The 23389-nt window shown below is 39.2% G+C and overlaps 1 protein-coding gene across 4 annotated transcripts in view; it reads right to left on the bottom strand.

Moving 5' to 3' along the window:
* Positions 1 to 353: 353 nt before the first annotated feature.
* Positions 354 to 23389, bottom strand: part of LOC122147192 (protein AHNAK2-like) — a 28574-nt gene continuing 5538 nt past the window's right edge. Inside the window, exons 1-8 of one of the 4 annotated variants that reach the window (XM_042768572.1) lie at positions 13638 to 13713; positions 13340 to 13403; positions 12909 to 12958; positions 12691 to 12789; positions 12466 to 12576; positions 12208 to 12358; positions 11925 to 12091; positions 354 to 11825 (exon numbers count right to left, since the gene is read on the bottom strand). In XM_042768572.1, the coding sequence (XP_042624506.1) occupies positions 1038 to 11825; positions 11925 to 12091; positions 12208 to 12358; positions 12466 to 12480 (11121 nt within the window). In that variant the 5' untranslated portion in view covers positions 12481 to 12576; positions 12691 to 12789; positions 12909 to 12958; positions 13340 to 13403; positions 13638 to 13713 and the 3' untranslated portion in view covers positions 354 to 1037. Of the gene's footprint in view, positions 11826 to 11924; positions 12092 to 12207; positions 12359 to 12465; positions 12577 to 12690; positions 12790 to 12908; positions 12959 to 13339; positions 13714 to 21878; positions 22093 to 23389 lie in introns of those variants that run through there. The other 3 variants (XM_042768571.1, XM_042768573.1, XM_042768570.1) reach the window with 3 other exon arrangements.

Here is a 23389-nt window from a genome sequence, read left to right as displayed (position 1 = left end):
ACCTACATAGATCTACTCTGTTTTACCTGCTTCACAAATTGTCACAACATTGAATTTGTTAATCGCTGGCAGACAATAGGCTACATGAAAAGAACAAAAATTTCAGTGCTCATTTCATTCCGTGTTTTTAAGTAAATTTACGTTAATGTTTTACTGAGTGAGAACCCACTCCAAACAATTCAGATTCATTTAAAATAACAGACTCTATTAAGAATAACAAATAACATTTTCTATCAGAATTTGCAGGTCATGTGGTCAAACTCTCAGTCTGCTCAAATGTTGTATTTATTTATTTATTTTGTTTATTTATTTATATTATTTTATGTTCACACAATAAATCAGAGACAAGTAGCATAATTTCACTTTTTATTTTGCAGCAACCAATTAAAGTGTTTCTCTTACAACATTAAATTGATTTCTTTTCACATATAGTCAAAGTAAAGTCATTGCCTATTAAGAAAATGATTTGTATTTGAAAATATGCATTGGGTATTTTGCAAGTCCATTGATTCCATCATACCATACTGTAGGTGCAAATGCTTTGGGGTGAATAAAACATATTTACACAATGTTTTCATTCTTTCTCAAGGCTGCAGAAACAAAGAATTATAATTGCAATTACACAGTTTTCCCAAAGAAACCTTAAAGAAACAAATGCCACAATATGTGATACTGCCACATCAACAATTTTATGTGAATATATTTGATTAAATGATGATTGCTTGATTGCAAAGTCTGCACTATAAACAGTATTCCCATGATGACAGATTTACAATAAAGCACACTGACAAACCGCACATAAATTATAATTTTTTTTTTCTATTATTCCATGTACATACATAATTTGTCCAGTGGATATAGTTTTTTAAAAGTCTATTAAGCATAAAATTTCTATTAGCTAAACAATACTCTGTGATATGTTCATAAGTATCAGCGCTCTTGCATAATAGTGTTACAATTCAGCTGGCTTATATGACTATATAGAACACTGAAACATACATTCAAAAGCAAAAAATCAACTCAGCCATATCTCATGTTCATTTCCCCCCATTCTCATCAGTAGAGGAATCCGTATGTTTTAGAGATGTTTCAGAGCTCACTATAGTGACCTCTTCAATTGTTGCTGCACTGTCAAAAAAACTAATTTTTTCAGTGTGTACCATGTCTCTCAGCCTATGAATCGAGGAAGCCGTCTCATCAGAAATGGGTTCTGCAGAGTCTCCTTCAAATACACGTGTTCTCTGTGTCACAAGTATTGTCTCTTTGTCATCATGTAAAGTTTCTTTCACAACATGCTTTTCCACCAATGTGTGCGTCCCACTTTGTACTCTGGTTTCCTCCACTGTCAACACTGAATCTGAGCCTAGTGTTACTTGTAAAGGTGAGGTGTGAATTCCACACACATCTAAGTTAGTAAGGATTGAGGCTTGCTGTGTTTCTGGTATAGCTTGTATGTTCGATGTGATGACATGAATTTCCCCAGACATCTGTTTCGTGGTGTCCACTGAGGTTGAGGCTGAGCACATATCTGATAAGAAAGGGATGTTGACTTTCTCTGGCTGGTGAGGCTCCATTGATATCAGTTTACATCTGGCTGTGGAAGTCACAACATCATTTTGTACATCACTGACCCCAACAGTGGTAGTGGGTTCAGTATATTTCACTTTAACCTTTGTAGGTGAGGTCTGTGACAGGGTAATCTGCTCAGTGGTTACTGTAGAACTTATATCTGCAAAAGCTTCAGATGACTTCAGTGACAGTGTGGGGCTGATGTTTTCCTCCATAGCCTCACCGAGTGAAATCTTCTCAGGTTCCTCGTGTGCCTTACTTGCTTCTTTCTCAACATCATCAAGCTTCTCAGCATCTTCAGGAGGCTGGATTATTTCTTTCCCATCTGTTTTTGATGTTTTGGTTGGAGAAGAAAATGAGAACTTAAACCAGCCCCCTTTCTCTGTTTTTGCTTGTTCTTTGCTAACAGTTGCTTTCTGATCTGCTGAAGACTCCAAATGCTTTTCACTTTCTTCAGTCTTAGCATCAACCAACTTATTGCTTTCATCTGAAGACTGGCTGAATCCTAATTTTGGAAATTTAAATTTAAACTTTGATTTCTCCTGAGCTCCTTTGTCCTTATATTCTGCTGTTTCCTCAACTTTGGCTTCAGCCTCCTGATCTTGCTTAACAGATGGTTTGTCCTTTTGTGCTTCCATTTCCTCTATTGTTGGAACATTAAATTCAACCTCAAAGCCCCTGAGGACATCCTCAAGTGTAGGCATTGTAAATTTGGGTGATTTTCCAGGCTCTTGTGTATCATCTTTGGTTTCTGTTTTAGCATCTGGAGCATTCGCTTTGGTAGTTGTGTCATCTTCTCCTTCCTGAGATTTTGTTCTTGAAATGCTGATCTTTGGCATTTTTATTGTAGGAAACTTGAATTTACTTGGGGAGCCTTTGTCCCCATCCAGTTTTTTAGCAGCAGTGTCTGGAAGCTGTTCAGTGGCTTCTTTTATTTCACCCTCTCTTTGTATTTCTTTAGACACTTGTACAGGCTTGTCTTCGATATTTAGGTCAGTGTTACTGTCTGGTACATCTACTTCTGCTTCTTTTAATTTTGGATCAGATGCTTTTTGAGTTGAAATTCCAAATTTGGGCATTTTAAAAGTAGGCAGTTTGAATTTACTTGGAGAACCTGAAACAACTGTATCATCTTTCAACTCAGTCTCTACCTCTTGTTTTTCAAGACTGGAACTTTCTTCTAGAGCCATGTCTACTTCTGGGAGAATTGCATCTTCTGCTTGCATCTTGCTTTCTGGTTCAGGGATCCCAATTCCAGTTGTCTTTAACTCTTTTGCATTTACTGTCACCTCAGGATCTTTTACTTTGGGCAATGAAATCCCAAATTTTGGAAGTTTAAATTGAGTTTCCTGTCCCTCTTGATTAAGCTCCTTTTCTTTTATATTAATATCAATAGATGGGGTTTCAGTCTCTGCAGTTTTGGCTTTGATGTCAACTGATGGATCCACCTTTGATGTCTCTATCTCATAATCCACTGAACTAACTTTCATTTCCTTGGTTTCAGAATCAGCCTTTGCTGCATCACTAGGGACCTTTGGAGTGGAGAGTCCAAATTTGGGTAATTTTATTGTTGGGAATTTGAATTTTGTTGGCGAGCCAAATTGTGCACCTGTTATTTCGGTTTTGCCCTCTCTTTCACTTTCTCCTATTTCAGTATTGTCCCCTGGCAAGGATATATCTGCTGTCGTTTCACTGGCTTGAATATCTTGGGCCTTGCCATCTGATTTTGAAAATCCAAAATTTGGAAATCCAAAGCTTGGTTTCTTCATTTTTACACTAAGTCCCTTAGAACTCATATCAGTTAAATCTGCTGGTTCCTCAACCACAACATCTTTTTCTGTACCAGCTTCTTTTACCTCAGTTTTAGAAACCTCTGCTTTTGAAACAGTTATGTCCAATTCTGGACTTTTCGATGATTGTAGAGAAATTTCAAACTGTGGTAGTTTGATTTTACTTTCTTCTACTTCAAGTTCAGCACCTTTTGCCTCCACATCCACTGATCCTTTGGGTAACTTTAGCTCTTTCTTGTCTATAGATAGTACATCCCCTGACATTTTCACTTCGGTTTCAGTCTGAGCATTCTTAAGCCCTTGGTCACTGTCTGGACCTTTAATTGTTGGAAGAGCAATCCCAAATTTTGGAAGCTTAAATTTGCCCTCTTGTTGCTTTATATCATCTCCCTTAATGTTTATCTCAACGGATGGATCTTCTACTGTTGGCTCCTTCGTTTCAACACTTGACACTTCTCCTGACATGTTAAACTTCGTATCTGGAAGGTTTACTTCAGGAACTTTAATGTCCACATGTGCCGTAGGTATATCAACTGTATCCTTTGATGCTTTGGTTCCAAATTTTGGGAAACTGATTGTTGGAAGTTTAAATCTTGTTGGAGAGCCAAAAGTGTCCTCCTTCAAATAAGGATCTTGTTCTGGTTTAATGTCTGCAGACTGCTTTGAAACATCAACATTTCCCACTGATGTGCCCATGTCAGCTTTGGGTAAACTCACATCAACTTCAGGAGCCTTAAGGTCTGGTTTTGAAAATCCCAATTTGGGAAGTTTCACTTTTAGCCCTTTGGAGTCAACATCAGCTTTATCTGTTTTCCCCTCAATGGTCACATTTTGAATTTCAACACCAGGCTGTTGTACATTTACATTTTCTTCACATAGCAGGCCAGTCTCTATGTTTATTTCTTTACCCTCCATCTCTATCTCCTTTACTTTTGGCATGCCAATTCCAAATTTTGGCAGTTTGAACTTACTCCCCATCCCATCATCATGATCAATCCCCTTGACCTTAATGTCCACATCAACAGATGGCCCTTTAATATCTATGTTTGTTTCTGTGTCAGTGGTTTGCACCTCTCCTTTTTCTGGGAAACTGATTTCAGGTTCTTTGACATCTACTTCAACTGCTGGAATATCAACTGTAGCTTTTGGATATTTGAGTCCAAACTTTGGAAGGTTGATAGAGGGCATCTTAAATTTTGTCTGAGTTGTCGTATCTCCTTGTAATTTCACTTCTTCTGTGATGGTGATTTCTGCATCTTTGTCTACAACAGGTATGTTGTGCTCCTGCATATACATATCTGCCTTTAGTTGACTGGCATCGACATCTTGCCCCTTAATTTCTGTCTTTGAAAAACCAAATTTTGGTAGTGAAAAGCTTGGCTTCTTCAATTTCACAGCATGCCCTTTCAAGTCAACTTCAGGCATATCTGCCTTGCCTTCAATGGATATGTCTTGAACGTCAACATCAGGTTTGGGTAGTATTACTTTTCCTTCTGCTAGATGAACATCAGTTTCTCCTTTTGTGGCATGTATATCAGTCTCTATTTCTTTTACATCTAAGTCAGCTTTTTGTATTTGACATGACACCTTCATGTCCTTATCTGCTGATGGTAAACTTACTGTACCCTTTGAAGTTTTGACTCCAAATTTTGGCAGGTTAACTTCTGGCAGTTTAAATTTGGTTGGGGAACTAACAATCGTTATATCTTTCTGTTCAGCCTCTCCTCCTGGAAGTGTGACTTGTGCTGTTTGTTCTTTAACAGGTACATTGACCTCTGGTATGGATACTTCAGCCTTTGGTATACTGATATTAACTTCTGGAGTTGCTGTATCTGGTTTAGAAAACCCAAACTTGGGGAATGAAAAGCTTGGTCTCTTCACTTTTACTTGCAGTTCTTTGGAATCAACCTCAGGCATATCTACACCCCCTTCAACTTCAGCTTCAGTTTTGGGTGGCTGTACTTCTGATTTCACATCAGGTTTAGAAATGTCGGTTTTTATATGTGTTCCCTCTAGCTCTGAATCTGCCACAGTAATGTCTGATGCTACTTTCTGTGATTTAACACCAAATTTCGGGAGACTAATTGACGGGAGTTTAAACTTTGTTGGAGATCCAAAAATTGTTGAACCTTTTTGGTCAGATTCCATCTTTGACACTTTAATATCCACATTTGCTTCTTCTAGGTCCATACTGCCTTCTATGGGGATATTCGTTTTTTGAATACTTACACCAGCTTCAGGGGATTTTACTTCTGGTTTTGAAAACCCAAATTCAGGTGATGTCTTCATCTGCACATCTAGACATTTCAAATCTTGTTCTGGTGGTTGAACCATCTCCTCAGATGTTATCTCTGGCTTTTTTATATGAATTTGTTGTCCTTCAGTTATATCATCTTTCTTGGATGTACTTAAATCAAACCCTTTTACCTTAGGAAGGCCAATACCAAACTTTGGCATCTTAAACTTTCCCCCCTGTTCTCCAAGTTCAGCATCTTCAACATTTAAATCAACACTTACAGACTGACCCTCTGTGGCTAGATGAGGTCCCTTCATATCTACTGATGGGGCTTCACCTGATATTTTTATTTGTGTATCTGAACCAGTCACTTCAGGTCCTTTAATAGCTATATCTACAATTGGAATAGTTTTCTCTTCCTTCATAGCTTGTCCTCCAATCTTTGGGATGTTAATTGAGGGGAGTTGAAATTTTGCTGTGGCACCGATATCTTTTTGATCATCCTCAACATTTGACACTGTGATATTCATAATTTGTTCTTTTATTTTCAGATCACTTTCTGGTTTGGAGATATCAACTTGTGCAAGACTGACATCAATCTCTGGGGCCTTGATATCTGGTTTAGAAAATCCAAATTTAGGAAGTGAAAAGCCTGGTCTTTTCATTTTCATACCTGTGTCTTTTAAGTCAACTTTTTGATCAATTTTGCTTTCTAATGTGGCTTGTGATACTTCTGCTTTAGTTGATGGTTCCCCAAGTTTTGCCTCTGGTAAAGAAATATAGCCTTCTGCCTTTGATATTCTGGCCTCTGTAAGTGACAGGGTATATTGATCTCCACTATCTACCTTTGTCTTGTCAGCACTGATTGAGGGTTTCCTCAGCTCTTGACTGGGCACATTAGAGTCAATTTTGACATCTAATGGTTCTACTGATGTGATTAAATCTTCAGTCTCCAAAGTAATTTCCTCACCCCTCAAATCCATTATTTCAACTTTTTCTTTGGTAGATGAACTTCTGAATTTGGGTAGTTTGAAAGTAGGAAGTTTGAATTTGATCTGTGACCCTCCCATGGTTGAATCATCTTTTAACATCTCTGTTGTCTGAATTTTCAAGTTCTCAAGATTCACATCCACTTCACCTACTGCCATAGATGTATCACCCCTCTCAATATTAATCTCTGGAGCTTTAATGACTTGTTCAGAAAATTCATGCTCTGAGCTTGGCATTTTGGGCATTTTAAACGTTGCCTCCATTTCCACAGATGCTTCAGGTATGTCTGCTTTTCCTTCAGCACTCTCCTTGTCATGTTTCAGTGGAACCTCTGATTTTTCTGCATCTGTTCCTGATGCACTCTTTTTAAATTCTGGTCCCTTTACCTTTGGAAATAAAAATTCAAATTTGGGCATCATAAATCGACTCCCTTGACTACTAGGATCAGTATCTTTAGTTTTAATTTCAGCATCCACCGGTAGGGTTTCTAAAGTTGACTTAGACGGTTCTGTATCTTGTGATCCTGTATCTTTATCCTGTGATGCAACTGCTGATGCTGCCTTTATTTCTGACTGTGCATCATCCTCAGCTTTTGCAACAGATTCTTCTCCAGTCTTTGAAATGGAAATATCAAATTTAGGCAGAGAAATTGTTGGAAGTTTGAATTTCGATGGAGAACCAGAAGTACTTTTGTTTTTCAACTGGACTTCAACCTCTGGAGCAGGAAAGGTCATTTCAGTCTCTTTGATCACAGTGTCAGGCACAGATATTCCTTCTTTTTGAAGACTGGTGTCAGCATCAGGGATCTTAGTGTCAGATTTGTAAAAGCCAAATTTCGGAAAAGATATTTTATGTTTTTTAAGTTTGAATTCACTCTCCTTTTCTTTAGCCTCCAGGATGACTTCATCTACTGAACCTGAAGGAAGGTTGACTTCTGCCTCAAGATTACTGGCTTGCACTTTCAAATCTTCTATAGCTGTCTTTTGATCAAGATCATGGCCTGCAGGGCTCATCTTAACCTCTGGTTTAGAAAATACATAATCTGGAGACAATACCTTTTCTTTTTTCTTTTCAGAGTGTTCATCAGTAGCCTTTTCCATCTCTATGGTAGATGCATCAACTTCGGGTTTGGAAACACTGAGAATAATATGTGGGGTTTTCATTTCAGGTAATGATGGCAACTCTGTAGGCAGCTCGGTTTCTAGTGCTTTAATTTCTATGGTAGGTTCATCTTTGGTGACTTCAGGCATTTGATTGTCAGAGACTGCATCTGTTGATTTTGGAAATGAGACACCAACTTTTGGGAATTTAATTTTAGGACGTTTAAATTTTGTTGGAGATCTTGGATCTTTTTCAGCCTGATCAGACTCTGCATTTGATTCTCTGGGGTCTATAGTTGATTCTTCTTTATCCACACTATCAGTTGGCTTGTGGGCTTCAACCGTTGGGAGGCTAAGGCCAAATTTAGGCAGTGTAACAGTAAACGCTTGTTCTTTGAGCTTTGTTTCTTCAACCTTCATATCTACACTAACAAATTGACCTTCCGTAGTCTCAAAAGAATCCTTGATATCACCTGTTGGTGCATCAGCTTTTAGTTTCATGCTTATCTGTGTTTCTGGAAGGCTTTCATCAGGTTCTTCAATATCTATATCCACAAATGGCATGTCTTTCACTACCTTAGATGATTTTCCACCAAACTTTGGTAAGCTGATAGAGGGAAGTTTAAACTTTACTGGTGTACCAGCATTTGTTAGATCTTTATGTTCAGCCTCATCCTTCGAAATTGTGACGTTCACACCAGGCTTTTTTATTTCAACAAAACCTTCTGGAATTGATAAATCAACCTGTGGAAGACTAACATCAACACCTGCAGCTTTGATGTCTTGTTTTGAAAATGCAACAACTGGAATTTCTTCAGCATCATGGCCAGCCAGGCTAGAATCAATATCTGGTTTAGAAAATGAAATTTCTTCTGATGATTTTATTTCCTTTTTCTGAAAACCTTTGATTTCTGCCTTTCCTTCGGGTAGAGACAAGTCAGCTTCAGGTTTGGATACACTGACAGTCATTTCCATGCCTTTCTTGCCAGAAAGTGCTGTTGCTTCTACAGGTAGTTTAGCTTCATCTGTGCTGACATCAGGCATTTGAATATCACCCCCAGCATCAGTTGTCTTGGGAAATGAGACTCCAAATTTTGGAAATTTAATTGTGGGAAGTTTAAATTTTGTGGGAGAATCTGTTGAATCCTTGAACTCAGCCTCTACATCTGTGGTCTTACTTTCAACATCTAGTTCTGTCCCATCAGCATCATGTAAAGAGCTTTGTGCGGCTGGGAGAGTTATGTTAGCATCACATACTTTAGTATCTGATTTAGAGAATCCAAATTTGGGAAATGATATTTTCCTTTTCTTAATTTTAGACTCTGCTTCTTTTATTTCAGCTTGTGGAAGTTCAGATGGCTCCACTTCAGTTTTTCCACTAACCTTGATGATGGATTTTTCAGATTCATCTGGTAATAGGCCACCTTCTTCTGTCTTCTCTTTTGGCATTGAGATACCAAACTTGATCAGTCTAGATCCACTCTCCTCTTGAGCATCCTCAATGGCTTCAACAGCTTTGGGCTTTGAGAGCCCAGTTTCTTCCTGCTTTGATTTTCCCTCTGCCATTTTTATTTTGGGAACAGAAACATGTATGCTTGGCATTTTTAATTTACTCCAATTTTTGTCTGTTTCTACACTATATGCTTTGGGATCAGTCTCAATTGTTCTCTCCTCAGAATCTAATACAACCTCTTGCACTGTAACATCCTCTTTTGTAGTGACTTCAGCTGTTCCTTTCTTAGATTTCCCTCCAGTTTTTCCCATTTTTAATTTAGACAGTTTCTTTTTTTGTGGAGAGGAGTCTATGCCTTTGCTTTTGATTTCAGCCTTCAGTTCTGCTTCAACATCTTGTTTTGAGGTTTCCTTAACAATAGCAGTGAAAACATCATGATGGAACATTTGATCACCCTCTATATCATGTGCTTTTTTAGTTTCATGCTCAGGTGGACAGCTTTCATCAAGAGATATTTTTGCTTCAGTTGTCCTCTCTTTGACTGTGCCACTATCACTTTTAGGTGATGTGGCCTTTATTGGTAATTCAGTCACAATACCTGGGAAGTGAATGTCAGGTGTCATGATTCCAAAACTTGGCATCGATACCTTTGATTTCTTTTCATGCACATTTTTGTCAGCTTTGATATCTGCATCAGTATAGTCTTTCACAGCCCCGTCTTGAGTTTTTGTATCTTTGGCTATTATGATTTTTGTTGGTTGAACTGATTGTTCAATGGCTTCCATTCCTGGTATTTCAATGTCTTCGCGCTTTGGAAGTTTGAATTTTACATCTAGAGATGTACTTATCTTATCATCCCTTGCTAACATTTTGCCAGTTTTGGGTTGGTGGTCAGCAAGTTTAATTTTTGATAGGTCTGTTTTGCTCTCAATTATAACCATTTCATCAAAATGCAATTGTTCAGTTTTTGGTAATATGAAGGCTTGATCTTTTGTAGCAACAGGAGAAAGTCCCTGCTTTTCTTTATCCATTGTGTCAGGCAACTTAATGTTTATTTCTGTGCTCATGCTCGAAATTTTACAAGGGGAACCTTTAGGTGACATGCCAGTCTTGTCTGACTTCATTTCCATGATTGTGACCTCTCTCTGTACAAGGACTCCAGTGATGTCTCTCTCAGGTAATTTGAAGGCAGGGAATTTTGATACTGCATCCTTCACATCCTCAACATTAAACTCTTCTGCTTCCGCCTGAGCTTTCTTTTTCCCTGCTTTTGAGATTTTTATTATATTCTCAACTTTTTGTTCTTTAATTCTAGGAGACTTAACCTTGGCTTTTGATCCTATGTCCTCCATGCCAGGAATTTCAATTTCCTCTCGTTTCAGGAGAGGCTCTTTGGTTGAGTCTTTCTGTCTTACAGTGATTGATTCTTGGTGGTCGAATTCAGAGACATCCACTTTAGGCAGTTTAAAAGTTGATTCAATGTCCGTGCTACCTCCAGTACTCTTCCTGCTTCTGTCCACATCCAGAGCATGTGATTTTGGCTGGGATATAACAGGTGTTGGAGTGATTGGTTTCTTTGTGTCTGTTGAGGGCATATCCTCTCTTGTTTGAATCTCAAAAGTGAAAGTGTCTGATGTAAAATCTAGTTTGTTTACTGCATTTGAAAAATGACTCTTTGATGTGGCTATGTCTGCCAATGGTCCTCTGGTTCGAATCCCATAACTTTCTGTTTCTAGAATGTTTCTTTCTTTCTTTTCCTTGTCGCTGCCAATTCTTGGTGATTTGCTTATTGGTCCTACCTCTGGCATGTCAAGAGAAACATCAATTTTAGGAATGGTCATGTCTGTTTTTCCTGACTCTTGGGTCTTTTCTAAAATGTCTTGATTTATTGGTTTGCTCTCGGAATCCACTTGATGTCCAACTGGTTCCATTTGTGATATAATATTAGGACTGTCCAAAATATTGTCGAATGTTGATGGATCCAAAGTTCTCATTCCACTTGTGGAGGATTTTAATTGGCTCTCTGTTTCTATTTCACATTTATCCTTTCCTGGAATGCTAACCCTCAGTTCTGATTGCTCTCTCCTTTCTTTGCCATCATCTCCAAGAGTGACTGTAATATCAGTAGTCTTTAATGTGGTGTCCACACTGATGAGCTCAGCTTTATGCAGTGATTCAGTCGCTGGCAAAGTCGGGAATGTATATTCATTTCCTGTTTTGGTTGAGTCAATATTTTTAGCCTCATTCAATATTTTAGGACTCTCTATCACATTAGTCATTGGCACTTGCTCTTCAACTATATTCATAATAATTTCATTGTCCAAGACCTGCATATTGTCTGTTGCAAGAGCCTCTTCGTTTTCTTGGGTTTCTTCAACAGATTTGCTCCTGCGGCCTGGCATACGCTTCTTAGGTTTCATTTTATGCTTCTTTTTCTTGTCTTTTCCATCTGGGGATTTTAATGGAGACTTAAGAGGAGACTCTGTGTCACTTGTTGTCGGACTTATCTCTAATTTTCTCTGTTCCTCTGCTTCTGACGTGCTGTGAGATCTTTTAAAATTCACCCCGCGACCTTTGCTAAAGGTAGGGAATTTGGGCCAAGAGATGCGATCATATTGCTTTTTTGACTTTCTTCGACCTCTCATCTCTGGTCCACTACCTTCCTCTACTTGTTCAGCCTCCTCGCCCTGCAAACATTGATGAAGCAGTTGTAATGTCAATGAAACCTCAGAAGAAACTTTGCAGTATTCTGTAATTAAGAATATAATGAACAGTATTATAATTACAATGGATATATCTGGCCTCTCCGCCTCAGCATCTTCCTGGGTTCTTGGAGGTGGTTTGCGTTTTAGACAGAATGCCATTTTATATGGTTGAGCATGCTCAAGAATCTGGAGGGCATCTTCATATGACACATTATCAAAGTATACTGTAGCACTAAGTATTTGATCACCTGAAAGGCCAGATGGAAGGGCACAAATAAGGACGCAAGTGAAAAGATGAAGAAGAATAACAAATTTAGCTGTACTCTAGCTTCAGTTCTGTAATGTGCTATAATAAAAACCTCACCTTCTTTCATACTTAGAAGCTTTGAGGCAGGCGACTCTGGTTTTACTTCCTTGATGAAAATGCCATCCTTTCCTCCACTTACAACCAAACCCTCAGCACAGACTTCTTTTACAGTTTTCACTATTATTTCTGACTGATCACTTTGCATATCCTGAAACAGAATGCAAGGTAATTTAGAAACAGAGATCATGTTTTCCCAGTATTTACATTCCTAATCATCTGTATTCTTCATTAGCGAGATCTTTTGGTGTGTCAGACCTCTGTTTGATTCATCTTGGCAGAGGAACGCTTGTCAAACAGCGAGCTGAAACCAGTCCTTTTGCTTTTCTTGGAACTCTTGGTGGGTGAGTCATAGAAATCACCTTCAGCCTGGCAAAATAGCATGTGGTATTGTTGAACATTATACAGTTCTGAATTTGGGTTATTATACTGTGCATAGTGTTAAATAATTAAGATAAGAGTGTTTTCTAATGTAGCGCTCACCTGTTTTGCGTATTTCTCTGTGGTGGGGAATTCCTCAACAGGAGAGGAACCCTGAGGACGAGGTCTTTCCTCCTCTAAAACTTCAGGCTCCTCACATACCTATTATATTAAATACCAATTAAAGAATGTTTAAACAATTAATCAATTTAAAAAAGAGAGACCTATAGCACATGTATATTTTATATTTGCTGAATGTGCTGTACTGGAGTGATACTCACTAAATCATCATCTGTGTCTTGTTCTGGTCCCTTCAGCCTTCGCCCTTCTCCTGTTGTGATGAGAAAAAAAACAAAACAAAAAAAAAACAGAATAAGCACTTAAAGGTCAAGCTCCTATATGTGGATACAGGTTTCCCATCTGACTGGTAAGCAAAAAGCTCATATGGGACTTGAATTTGTTTCAGGTGCATTATGTTGTCTGTACATATGACCTAAATTTAAGAATACATCTTAAAGGCCTAATCCTGTTAGTCATGCATGCAATCTATACTTTTTTTATTTGCTGTTTTATTGTCTAAAACTGGAGAGTCGTGAGGTATCTATTTTGCCAGACCAAAAGTATTTTATCCGTAAAGATGACAGAATCTAAGGCAAAATTTCTGTGTGAAAGATTTCCTGGCAGATATTCCCACAGGATCCACACAGTCTACCTGCTTCTGTTGCTTCCTGTAAAGTGAGGCACTCTATCGATCTGAAGGTGTTGGCTTACACTGCCTGCAATAAGGCCAACATGGAAACATTAGAGCCTAAACATTACACTTCAATAGATCCGAAAAAAGAACAGTGAAAAATGGTTACAATTATCTGCAGATGTGGTATTATTTTAAAAAATACAAGTAATATATCAATTTGACAGTATGAAGAAATTATTCCCTTGCACAATTTTTCAAATAGTTGTATGAATTTAACAATATTTGTGTCAAAAGTGGCTGAATATAAGTAGCTCACAAAGACGAAGAGTACAACGAAATAGTCATTAATTCAATAATCCACAGGAGATGGGGTATAAACACAGGGAACAGATCCATTTTGCAGGCTGGACAGGACTAAAAACTGAACAAAACAGGGAGCACTTATACAGGAAATAAATGAGGGAACTAATGAGATAATTGATTAACACCAGGTGAACTAAAAGACTAATCAAACACACAGGAAAACAAGGTCAAAGGGGAAACACAATGAAACATAGGAGACAGACCATAAAAGCAACAATTATACAAAAGACAGAAATACTTAAATATTGCTGATACCAGCAGCAATAATACTTTAATGGCCTCCTTTCTTCTGAAAAAGGCATACATTTCCAGTTTTCCAAAACAGAATGCACTTAAAACATAAGGATTGTTTAGGTACATAAACATTTTTTATAAGCCTCACTCTGCCCTGGCCATTAACCTGCACTTTCTTTAAAGCACTTATCCAGGCATCAGGTCTAGATGGCATTGAAGCACACTAGAGATTTATGTGTATGTATGTCATGTTGCACATAAACAGTATTACACCAGCACCATCTTTTCACAGTGTCTAATGATCTGACACTAAACTTGCGAATGCACCAATGTATAAACAGTTGGGAAAAAGCAATGCTAAATGTGCATTATCCACAGTTAAGATATTAAGCAAAGTAAACAGATTTATTAAAGGGAGTAGAAAACTCTTCCCATATCTTTTGTTGATGTCGAAGGGTTTGAGAACAATTCAACTCAGTGGTTTTCTGGTGATTTATATGTCAATCATCTATCATTTTGTCATTATGCTGATGCCAGAATTGACGTTTTCCATGGCACACCTCCAAACTAAAAAATTAAAAACAATATTACACAAGTTTTTTGTTGACCTCAATTAGGCTGTTTAAACTCTGCTTTTAACCACAGGTAAAGTAATACTGAACTTGAAAGGGGTTTAGAACCACTTTCGCTGAGTGAATTTCAAACTCAGCACCTGGATAATAACTGGATGGTACAGTCAGAAATAAATAAGCTCAACTGATAAGCAAGAGCAAGAAAAGCTGTTAATTAAACACATCACATACTGTGTTCCTTCACTCAGGGATGCTGACAAAACCAGTGGTTTGAATAACCTGATGTAAACTGATCTGCATAGGAGAGATCAGAGGTGAGTGTAACACTTTGTTTCTGACTGAGATTAACTGAGAGTTTTGGTTTTAACATATACATGTATGATAAACAAGCAGAAGAATGACATAGTTGTGGTTTTAATGTTTGATGTTTGAGGTTGTGGTTCAAATCAACAGGTTTCAACAAGGTGTGTTTTCTGGCTGCTATTGTAGCTAAACAGGCTTAAGATGTTTTTTTGTTTTTTTTTAGTTGCTATAAAGCTTTATAATATCTGTCCAAAACCAACACAGTGAATGGAACAGGCCTAAACAACAGGCCTTTCTTTCTTCAAGTTTTTTTTTCTTAAATGCTTTTAGGCTCCCCACCCCTGTCAGGTATAATGAGGATGTTTGTTGGTTGGTATATGTAATAATTACTGAATAAAATGCATTTAATTCTTGAAAGACCATTGTCCATCATAAGTTATTTAAAATAAAATCAATAAACCAATTTGCAGCCATATCTAGGCTCCTGTCAGGGACCAAGCAGTTAAGCAAGAGGAGTCGCAAGGAAAGTTCAAAAATAAGGATTTTTATTTCCCAATAGTCATAACAGCAGAATGAAAATAAAGGGTTGGGCCCGAAAATAAAGGTCAAATAAACAAACTAACTAAAGCTCTAAACAAATTCAAAAATACAACTGACTTCCTACAAAAGAAACAACAGGGACTTATATATTGGCTGATCAGACCAATTTTAACACACAGGGTAGGACTAACAACAACACTACTACATAAGCTACAAATAACAGCAAAATCTACCTAAAAATTATTCCAAAAGGAATATACTTTTACTTAACCTTAACTTAACAAAAAGTACTCAATATAATATAAATCCAAACCCCAATATATTGAAGGAGAGAATGAACTATCCCCCCCCGGACATAACAAACAATGGTAGTGTCCAATTAGGCCACCTCCCCTATAAAACTGCTCCTGCTCCAAACACCACCCCTTTAAGCCAGCCAACTTCCTGGATCTCTCCCGGGTGTGGAATCCAACACTGGTAAGCTCAGAAACAAATAATTATGCAAACAGAATGACAATCCAAAAGTAACTAATGGTGCACACTCCCAAAAATATACTTCTGTATGGTCAGCTAAATAAAGTACAATGTATGTGAAATGAACTATGTGTCTTGTGAGTTATTTGTACCTAAATAAATGTTTGCAACAAATGTGTATGAACAAATATAAACTAATCCTAAAGAAAAACAGCATAAACTATAAAAATATAAGTGCATGAGGTTACCGCTCTTAAACTGGTTGTGAGGCCATGGCTGTGGCCATCACACACCCCCCCCCTTCAGAGCTGCTGCTAGGCCAGCGAGAGAGGTAATCTGCAGTGGTGTTGAATTTGCCAGGGATGTACTGGACTGTAAACCGGAAAGGCTGCATGGCCAGATACCACCTGGTAATCCGCCCATTGGTATATTTCATCCTCTCCAGCCACTGCAGTGCCTTATGGTCAGACTCTAAGGTGAACTCTCTGCCCATCAGGTAATACTTGAAAGAGTCCAGGGCCCATTTGACTGCCAAGGCCTCCTTTTCCACTGTTGAATAGCGGACCTCTCTGGGTAGAAGTTTCCGACTGATATATGCCACAGGATGTCGTTCCTCCTTAGGTCCCTGTAGAAGCACCGCCCCCACACCCCTCTCAGAGGCATCTGTCTGTAATATAAACCGTTTCTCAAAGTTTGGACTATGTAAAACAGGGCTTTTACTCAGAGATTTTTGAATGTCCTTGAAAGCTGCCACTGCCTCCCCTGTCCACTTGACCTGGTTGGGACATCTTGAGCCCGTCTTATCCGTTAGTAGAGCAGCCCTGGCCGAGAAGTTGGGGATGAACCGATGGTAAAAGCCAGCCATCCCCAGGAAAGATCTTAGCTCCTTCCTGGTCTGTGGGAGAGGACATGACTCAATTGCATGGATCTTCCGAACCTGAGGTTTAATTAACCCACCTCCAATGGTGAAACCCAGATACTCAGTTTCCTTCTTGGCCAGGACACATTTAGCTGGATTGATTGTCAAGCCGGCAGAACGTAGGCGGTCAAAGACCACTTTGAGATGCTCCACATGTCCCTCCCACGTTGTGCTGTAGATGACAATATCATCAAGGTATGCACAAGAAAACTCAGACAATCCATAGAGAACCTGGTCCATTAATCTTTGAAACGTTGCTGGAGCCCCATGTAGCCCAAATGGTAACACCGTAAACTGAAAAAGCCCCCAGGGAGTTCGGAAGGCTGTCAGTTCCTGAGACTGCTTAGTTAGGGGCACTTGCCAGTAACCCTTACAGAGGTCAATGGTGGTTAGATACTTTGCTTTTCCAAGGCGGTCAATGAGATCATCAATTCGTGGGGTGGGGTAAGAGTCAAACTTTGAAATTGAGTTTAGATACCTGAAGTCGATACAAAACCTTATTGTCCCATCCTTCTTCGGAACCAGCACCACGGGATTGCACCACTCACTCTTAGATTGCTGAATTATCCCCAGAGACAACATAAGGTCAACTTCCTTCTTCAGGGACACCAGGAGGCGCTCTGGTATCCTGTAACTCATCCGTCTCACTGTTGCATCAGGTTTTAATACAATGTCATGTTCAACCAGGTTTGTGCGCCCTGGATATTCTTGAAATGTTTCTGAGTAAAGTAGAGTTTGTACCTGAGACTGCTGATCCTTTGACAGATGGCTTACATCAAGCTCTGTGGACACTGGCAAGGGCAGATACTGGTCATCTGCCTCCTCCTCTTCCTTTACGGCCTGAATCAGGAACACCTCAGCTCTTGGGATCCACTCCTTAAGGAGGTTCACATGAAGCACCCGGCTAGAACGCTGATGCCCTGGAGTGGAAACCTGATAGGTGGTGGGCCCCAACTTTTTCTGCACCTCAAAGGGGCCCTGCCATTTTGCAAGAAGCTTACTATCACTGGTAGGCAACATAACCAAGACTTTCTGGCCCGATTGAAAGCCTCGCTGTCGAGCTGACTTGTCATACCAAGTCTTTTGGTGCTTTTGGGCCTCCAGCATATGTGTCTGGGCTAGTTCCCTCATTCGCTGCAGTTTCTCTCTCATCTGAACAACATAGGAGATTACATTAATGGTCCCTTCCTTCCCCTGATCTCCTCCCCAAGTGTCCCTCAATAAGGCTAGAGGACCCCTCACCTCATGACCATAGAGTAATTCAAAAGGGGAAAAACCTGTGGAAGCCTGAGGTACCTCCCTGTACGCAAAGAGGAGGTAGGGGAGCCAGTGATCCCAGTCAGATCCAGTCTCATTCACAAACTTACGGAGCATTTGCTTGAGGGTCTGATTGAATCGCTCTGTCAGCCCATCTGTTTGCGGGTGGTAGGGCGTAGTGCGCACCCTCTTTATGCCAAGGAGTTGGTAAACCTGTTTCAAAAGTTCAGACATGAAATTAGTGCCTTGGTCCGTTAAAATCTCACAAGGGAAACCAACTCTTGAGAAAAATTGCACCAAGGAAAAAGCCACAGTTTTTGCTTTAACTGATTTCAATGGGAAGACTTCTGGATATTTGGTTGCATAGTCGGTTACTACCAGCATGAAGCGATTTCCTGTTTTGCTTTTCTCCACCGGACCAACAATGTCCATCCCAAGACGCTCAAAGGGGATGCTTGTAACTGGGAGAGGTTGAAGTGGAGCTTTGGAGGGACTTTTCATTGACGTCTTTTGGCACTGAGAGCAACTTCTACAGAACTGGGCGACATCAGTTTGCAAACCTGGCCAGTGGAAATGGCGCTTAATACGAGCTGTGGTCTTATATTTCCCTAAGTGGCCCGCCCAGGGAATGGAGTGACCCAAGTTAAGTACTATTTCTCGGGCCACCTTTGGGACCACTAGCTGCTTCACCTGGCCATTCTGATGGTAAAGAACACCGTTCTGTAGGACGTACTCATTTTGCACACCATTAGTATTAGTCTCCTTCTTCCTTCCTCGTACTCTCTGCAAAAGGGTAGACAAAGTTGGGTCATTTTCCTGCATTTGCATTATATCTGTAGGTATTTGAAACCCCAGGGACATGTCTGGAGTAGCCTCAGCTGATGGTTGTATAGGCGTGCCCTGAAATTTGTCTTTCCTCCTCTGACTACGAGTCTTGTGAGCTTTCCAGGGACATGTCTCAAACACTTCATTATAGAAGGGCAAGGCACTGAGGGTTATGGAGTCTGCATCCACCTGCTTAGCTTGTGCTCTAGTGACCACATTACAACTTTGCACCGGCTTTATCAAGTCATAGAGTACTGGCAGATCTTCACCCAAAACTACAGGGAAGGGTAAGTGATCCGCAACTCCCACATTTAACAGATACATCTGTCCCTCTATCTCCAGATAAATATCAGCAGTGGGGTAATGCTTTTCATCACCGTGTACACAGCAAATAGGGACAGTCTCAAGGGTACAGATAGCATTAGCTGGTACATATTTTCTCTGAACAAGGGTCTGAGTACTGCCAGTGTCAATCAGGGCTCTAAGGTTTTCCCCATTAATTTTAACCCAAGTCATTCTCATGGTGTGATTACCTTTGGGTTCAGGGTTAGCACTCTGGCGTGGAATAAAACACATTTGGGTCAGCTTTGCTGGATTCTTCGGGCACATTGGTTTAACATGACCTTCCTGTCCACACAAGTAGCAAATGGGCGTTCTGTTAGGAGCTCTAGGTGGTGTATATTGGTTCTCCCTCATAGGGGGCTTACCCACTCCTGGCGCCGGCCTCTGTTGGTACTGAGGGGGTATGGGCCTGTGGCCATCCTTACCAGCCTTTCCACCCATACTACTCCATGGCTGGCCCTTTTTCCAGGCAGCAACAAACACATCAGCAAGTGTGGCAGCTTCAGCCGCAGATTTCGGCCCATGCTCCTTTACCCAAACCTGAAGCTCAGGGGACAGCATTCTCAGGAATTGTTCCATGATCAGGATTTCACTAATTTCATGAAGTGTTTTACCTTGCGGTTGGATCCATTTTACATACAGCTCTTTAAGCCTCACATACAACTCCTTGGGGCTTTCCTCAGGTTCCACATAGAGAGATCTAAACCTCTGCCTGTAAGTCTCAGGGTTAATATCATATTTTTTCAGAATTGCTGTTTTCACTTTCTCATATTCGTGAACATCATCTATATCCATGTGCACATAGGCTCCTCTAGCCTTACCCGTCAACAATGGGAGGAGACGAAAAACCCAATCCACTTTTGGCCAACGACATGCCACTGCAATTCTCTCAAAGGTAATTAGAAAATGTTCAACATCATCATTTTCTGTTAATTTTTCCATTCTAGGCTCATGAAAAGATCGAAACTGACCTGCTGTCGACATGGTTGGTTGGATCGACTCTATAGAGGGTGAAGCTTGGGCCTTTGGATGATCCACATTCAAATCATAGTCCTCAGAAGGATCAGGCATTGTGGAAACAGGCTCTGGTACTGGAGATGCTCGAACCTCTACCTCCTGCTGCAGAAGGCGAAACTGATGCTGTAGGGCTTTGAACTGGTACTCCTGGCGGTTAGCTTCCTCTCTCAATTTTGCTTCCCTGGTCTCCTGTTGACCCATAAATGACCGCATGATCCCAGCCAGGTCACTCAGCGTTGGCTCTTTGCCTTCATCCTCACCACCTGATGCTCCCTTTAATGCTTCTCCTTCCATTGCGACCTCACCTTCCACCCGGTGTCCTCTCTCTATATGGGTTGACTCAGTCTTCTTATTCCCTGTCTGGCCGCCTCTTGTCACTCTTCCTCCTCGCATGCTTCACCAAATTGAGAGAAAAAAAAAAAAAAAAAAAAAAAAAAAATCTTGCACTCCTCAACTGGCTAGTCCCACCGCTGCCACCATATGTCAGGGACCAAGCAGTTAAGCAAGAGAAGTCGCAAGGAAAGTTCAAAAATAAGGATTTTTATTTCCCAATAGTCATAACAACAGAATGAAAATAAAAGGTTGGGCCCGAAAATAAAGGTCAAATAAACAAACTAACTAAAGCTCTAAACAAATTTAAAAATACAACTGACTTCCTACAAAAGAAACAACAGGGACTTATATATTGGCTGATCAGACCAATTTTAACACACAGGGTAGGACTAACAACAACCCTACTACATAAACTACAAATAACAGCAAAATCTACCTAAAAATTATTCCAAAAGGAATATACTTTTACTTAACCTTAACTTAACAAAAGTACTCAATATAATATAAATCCAAACCCCAAAATATTGAAGGAGAGAAGAACTACCCCCCCCCCCCCCCCGGACATAACAAACAATGGTAGTGTCCAATTAGGCCACCTCCCCTATAAAACTGCTCCTGCTCCAAACGCCACCCCTTTAAGCCAGCCAACTTCCTGGATCTCTCCCGGGTATGGAATCCAACACTGGTAAGCTCAGAAACAAATAATTATGCAAACAGAATGACAATCCAAAAGTAACTAATGGTGCGCACTCCCAAAAATACACTTCTGTATGGTCAACTAAATAAAGTACAATGTATGTGAAATGAACTATGCGTCTTGTGAGTTATTTGTACCTAAATAAGTGTTTGCAACAAATGTGTATGAACAAAATATAAACTAATCCTAAAGAAAAAACAGCATAAACTATAAATACCCTTAACCTTAAAGTTAACGCTCAAAAACTGGTAGAGAGGCCAAGGCTGTGGCCATCACGGCTCCTATACTTCATATATTTCTATTACAAATTAAATATGTGAGCTCTGTAAAAACAGTTTTAGTTTGTGACTGAATATTCAGGAAACATACTATACTATGCACAACTTATTGCTTTTAAAACATTGTTTTTTTCATTCAGTATTACTACTGAAATATCTTGAAGTACAAACACTAAAAAGAATCCAAGTGTCAATATGAAAGTAGCCTAGTTTAGATGAATTAAATATATATATATATATATATATATATATATATATATATATTATATATATATATATCTATATATATATATATATATAAAAAAATGCTATGTATGTCCAACATGTTGCTGCATTTTAATAACAATGATGCAAAGAGTGCCAGGTAAACATTAAAGGTTAACAATGATAGGTTTGCACTTACCTGATCTGTGGTTTACTTGCAGAAATATGTGTTTCACTGTTTTCCAGATAGTAATTTACCAAGTGCACAGCATGCACTGACAGGACTGTTTGTGGGTAATTGTTAGTTTTTGTGGAGAAGATGAAGGGCCCTGCCCTTTCTGTAGACTTCTAAAGGTATGGCACAACCCAGTTTCAGGGCTGTGGTTCAAGCTCCTAATGCTATTGTGCTGAAGAACAAACATCTGAATGTGTAACATTGCTTGCACACATTCACAAATGAATATAAAGGAGAGGTCTTGAGATTTTTAAACAAAGGAATCAGGGCGAAGATTTTGTTGTAAGGGTGTTTCTGTCCTTCTGTTCTCCAGTGAATGTTGCCTGTGTTTGTTTAGTTTAAATTCGAGTTGAAGGAAATAGTTATGACATTAGTGTACAGTGGGAAATGAATGCAGAAAGAAGACAAGATCTCATGCAGTTCAGAGTTTTTCATTGTGCTTTTTGCCAAAGTAAATAAACAATAAGACTTTAAAGAATAGATCAGTTTACTCAATACAAACCAAGCTGTCAATCACATGATGTTTGTGCAGTATGTGTGTGTGTGTGTGTGTGTGTGTGTGTGTGTGTGCGCACATGGCTGACTGTGTGTTTAAATATCATTTCAATGTCCAAGAACTCCTTTTATCACCACATAATTATCATTTGGCTTCATATTTGTTATAAAATCACCATGCAACCGATTTAGCACGCAACAAAGCACTAATAGAAAGAAACCTGAACTATAAAAAAGCCTTTTTTATTTTTAAGCACAATCATTGATCCTTAACTGAGATGTCTGAGAAATTCAGTGTTAATAAATTTGTAACGCAGTTACTCCCTATTGCTCACAGGGTACTGGTCAAAAAGTGATAAAGTATGTGTATGAGAATATACTGTAACATAACTAGGATAGGAAATACTGTAATACTACTTATAAAGTACAGAAAGCGCATACAAACATGGATTCTATATGTAATTTTATGAGGTTATGAAAGATTACAATAAAACTGAACTTAGTCTGAGGTCATTATATTTTAATGCATCTTGTTATCATCATGACTAAATCTAGTAACTAGTGTTCACTGAGGTAAATATGTGTCAGGTATATTATAATAACATTCATTATTTCCAAGTGAACATGGGATTTAGCTTTATTTTTAATATATATATATATATATATATATTTATTTTTGGGGTGAGGGGGAGGAGTGGGACCACAGCTTTTATAAGGAAGCTCTGTAAAGCAATATGAATATTGGTATGCATACGTTGTCCATTTCAGTTTATTCCTATTCTTGTGGATGTGGACGTGTTGATTAAACAATTACATCATCATATTTGAACAATGAGCCTTTAGATATCGTTTAGGGGTGTGGATACTCATAGCACTGTGACTAGCTGTAGACAAATCATAGTTTTCCTGACACCAGAATAAAGTTGTCAATGGGGGCCAATGGTCATTTTATCTGCCGGCAAAAACTTAGTCTGCTTCAC

Source organism: Cyprinus carpio, chromosome A13 (genome assembly GCF_018340385.1).
Source record: "Cyprinus carpio isolate SPL01 chromosome A13, ASM1834038v1, whole genome shotgun sequence".
NCBI lineage: Eukaryota > Metazoa > Chordata > Actinopteri > Cypriniformes > Cyprinidae > Cyprinus > Cyprinus carpio.
Note: the sequence above shows the minus strand (reverse complement) of the source record. Positions and strands in the feature narration are given on the sequence as shown.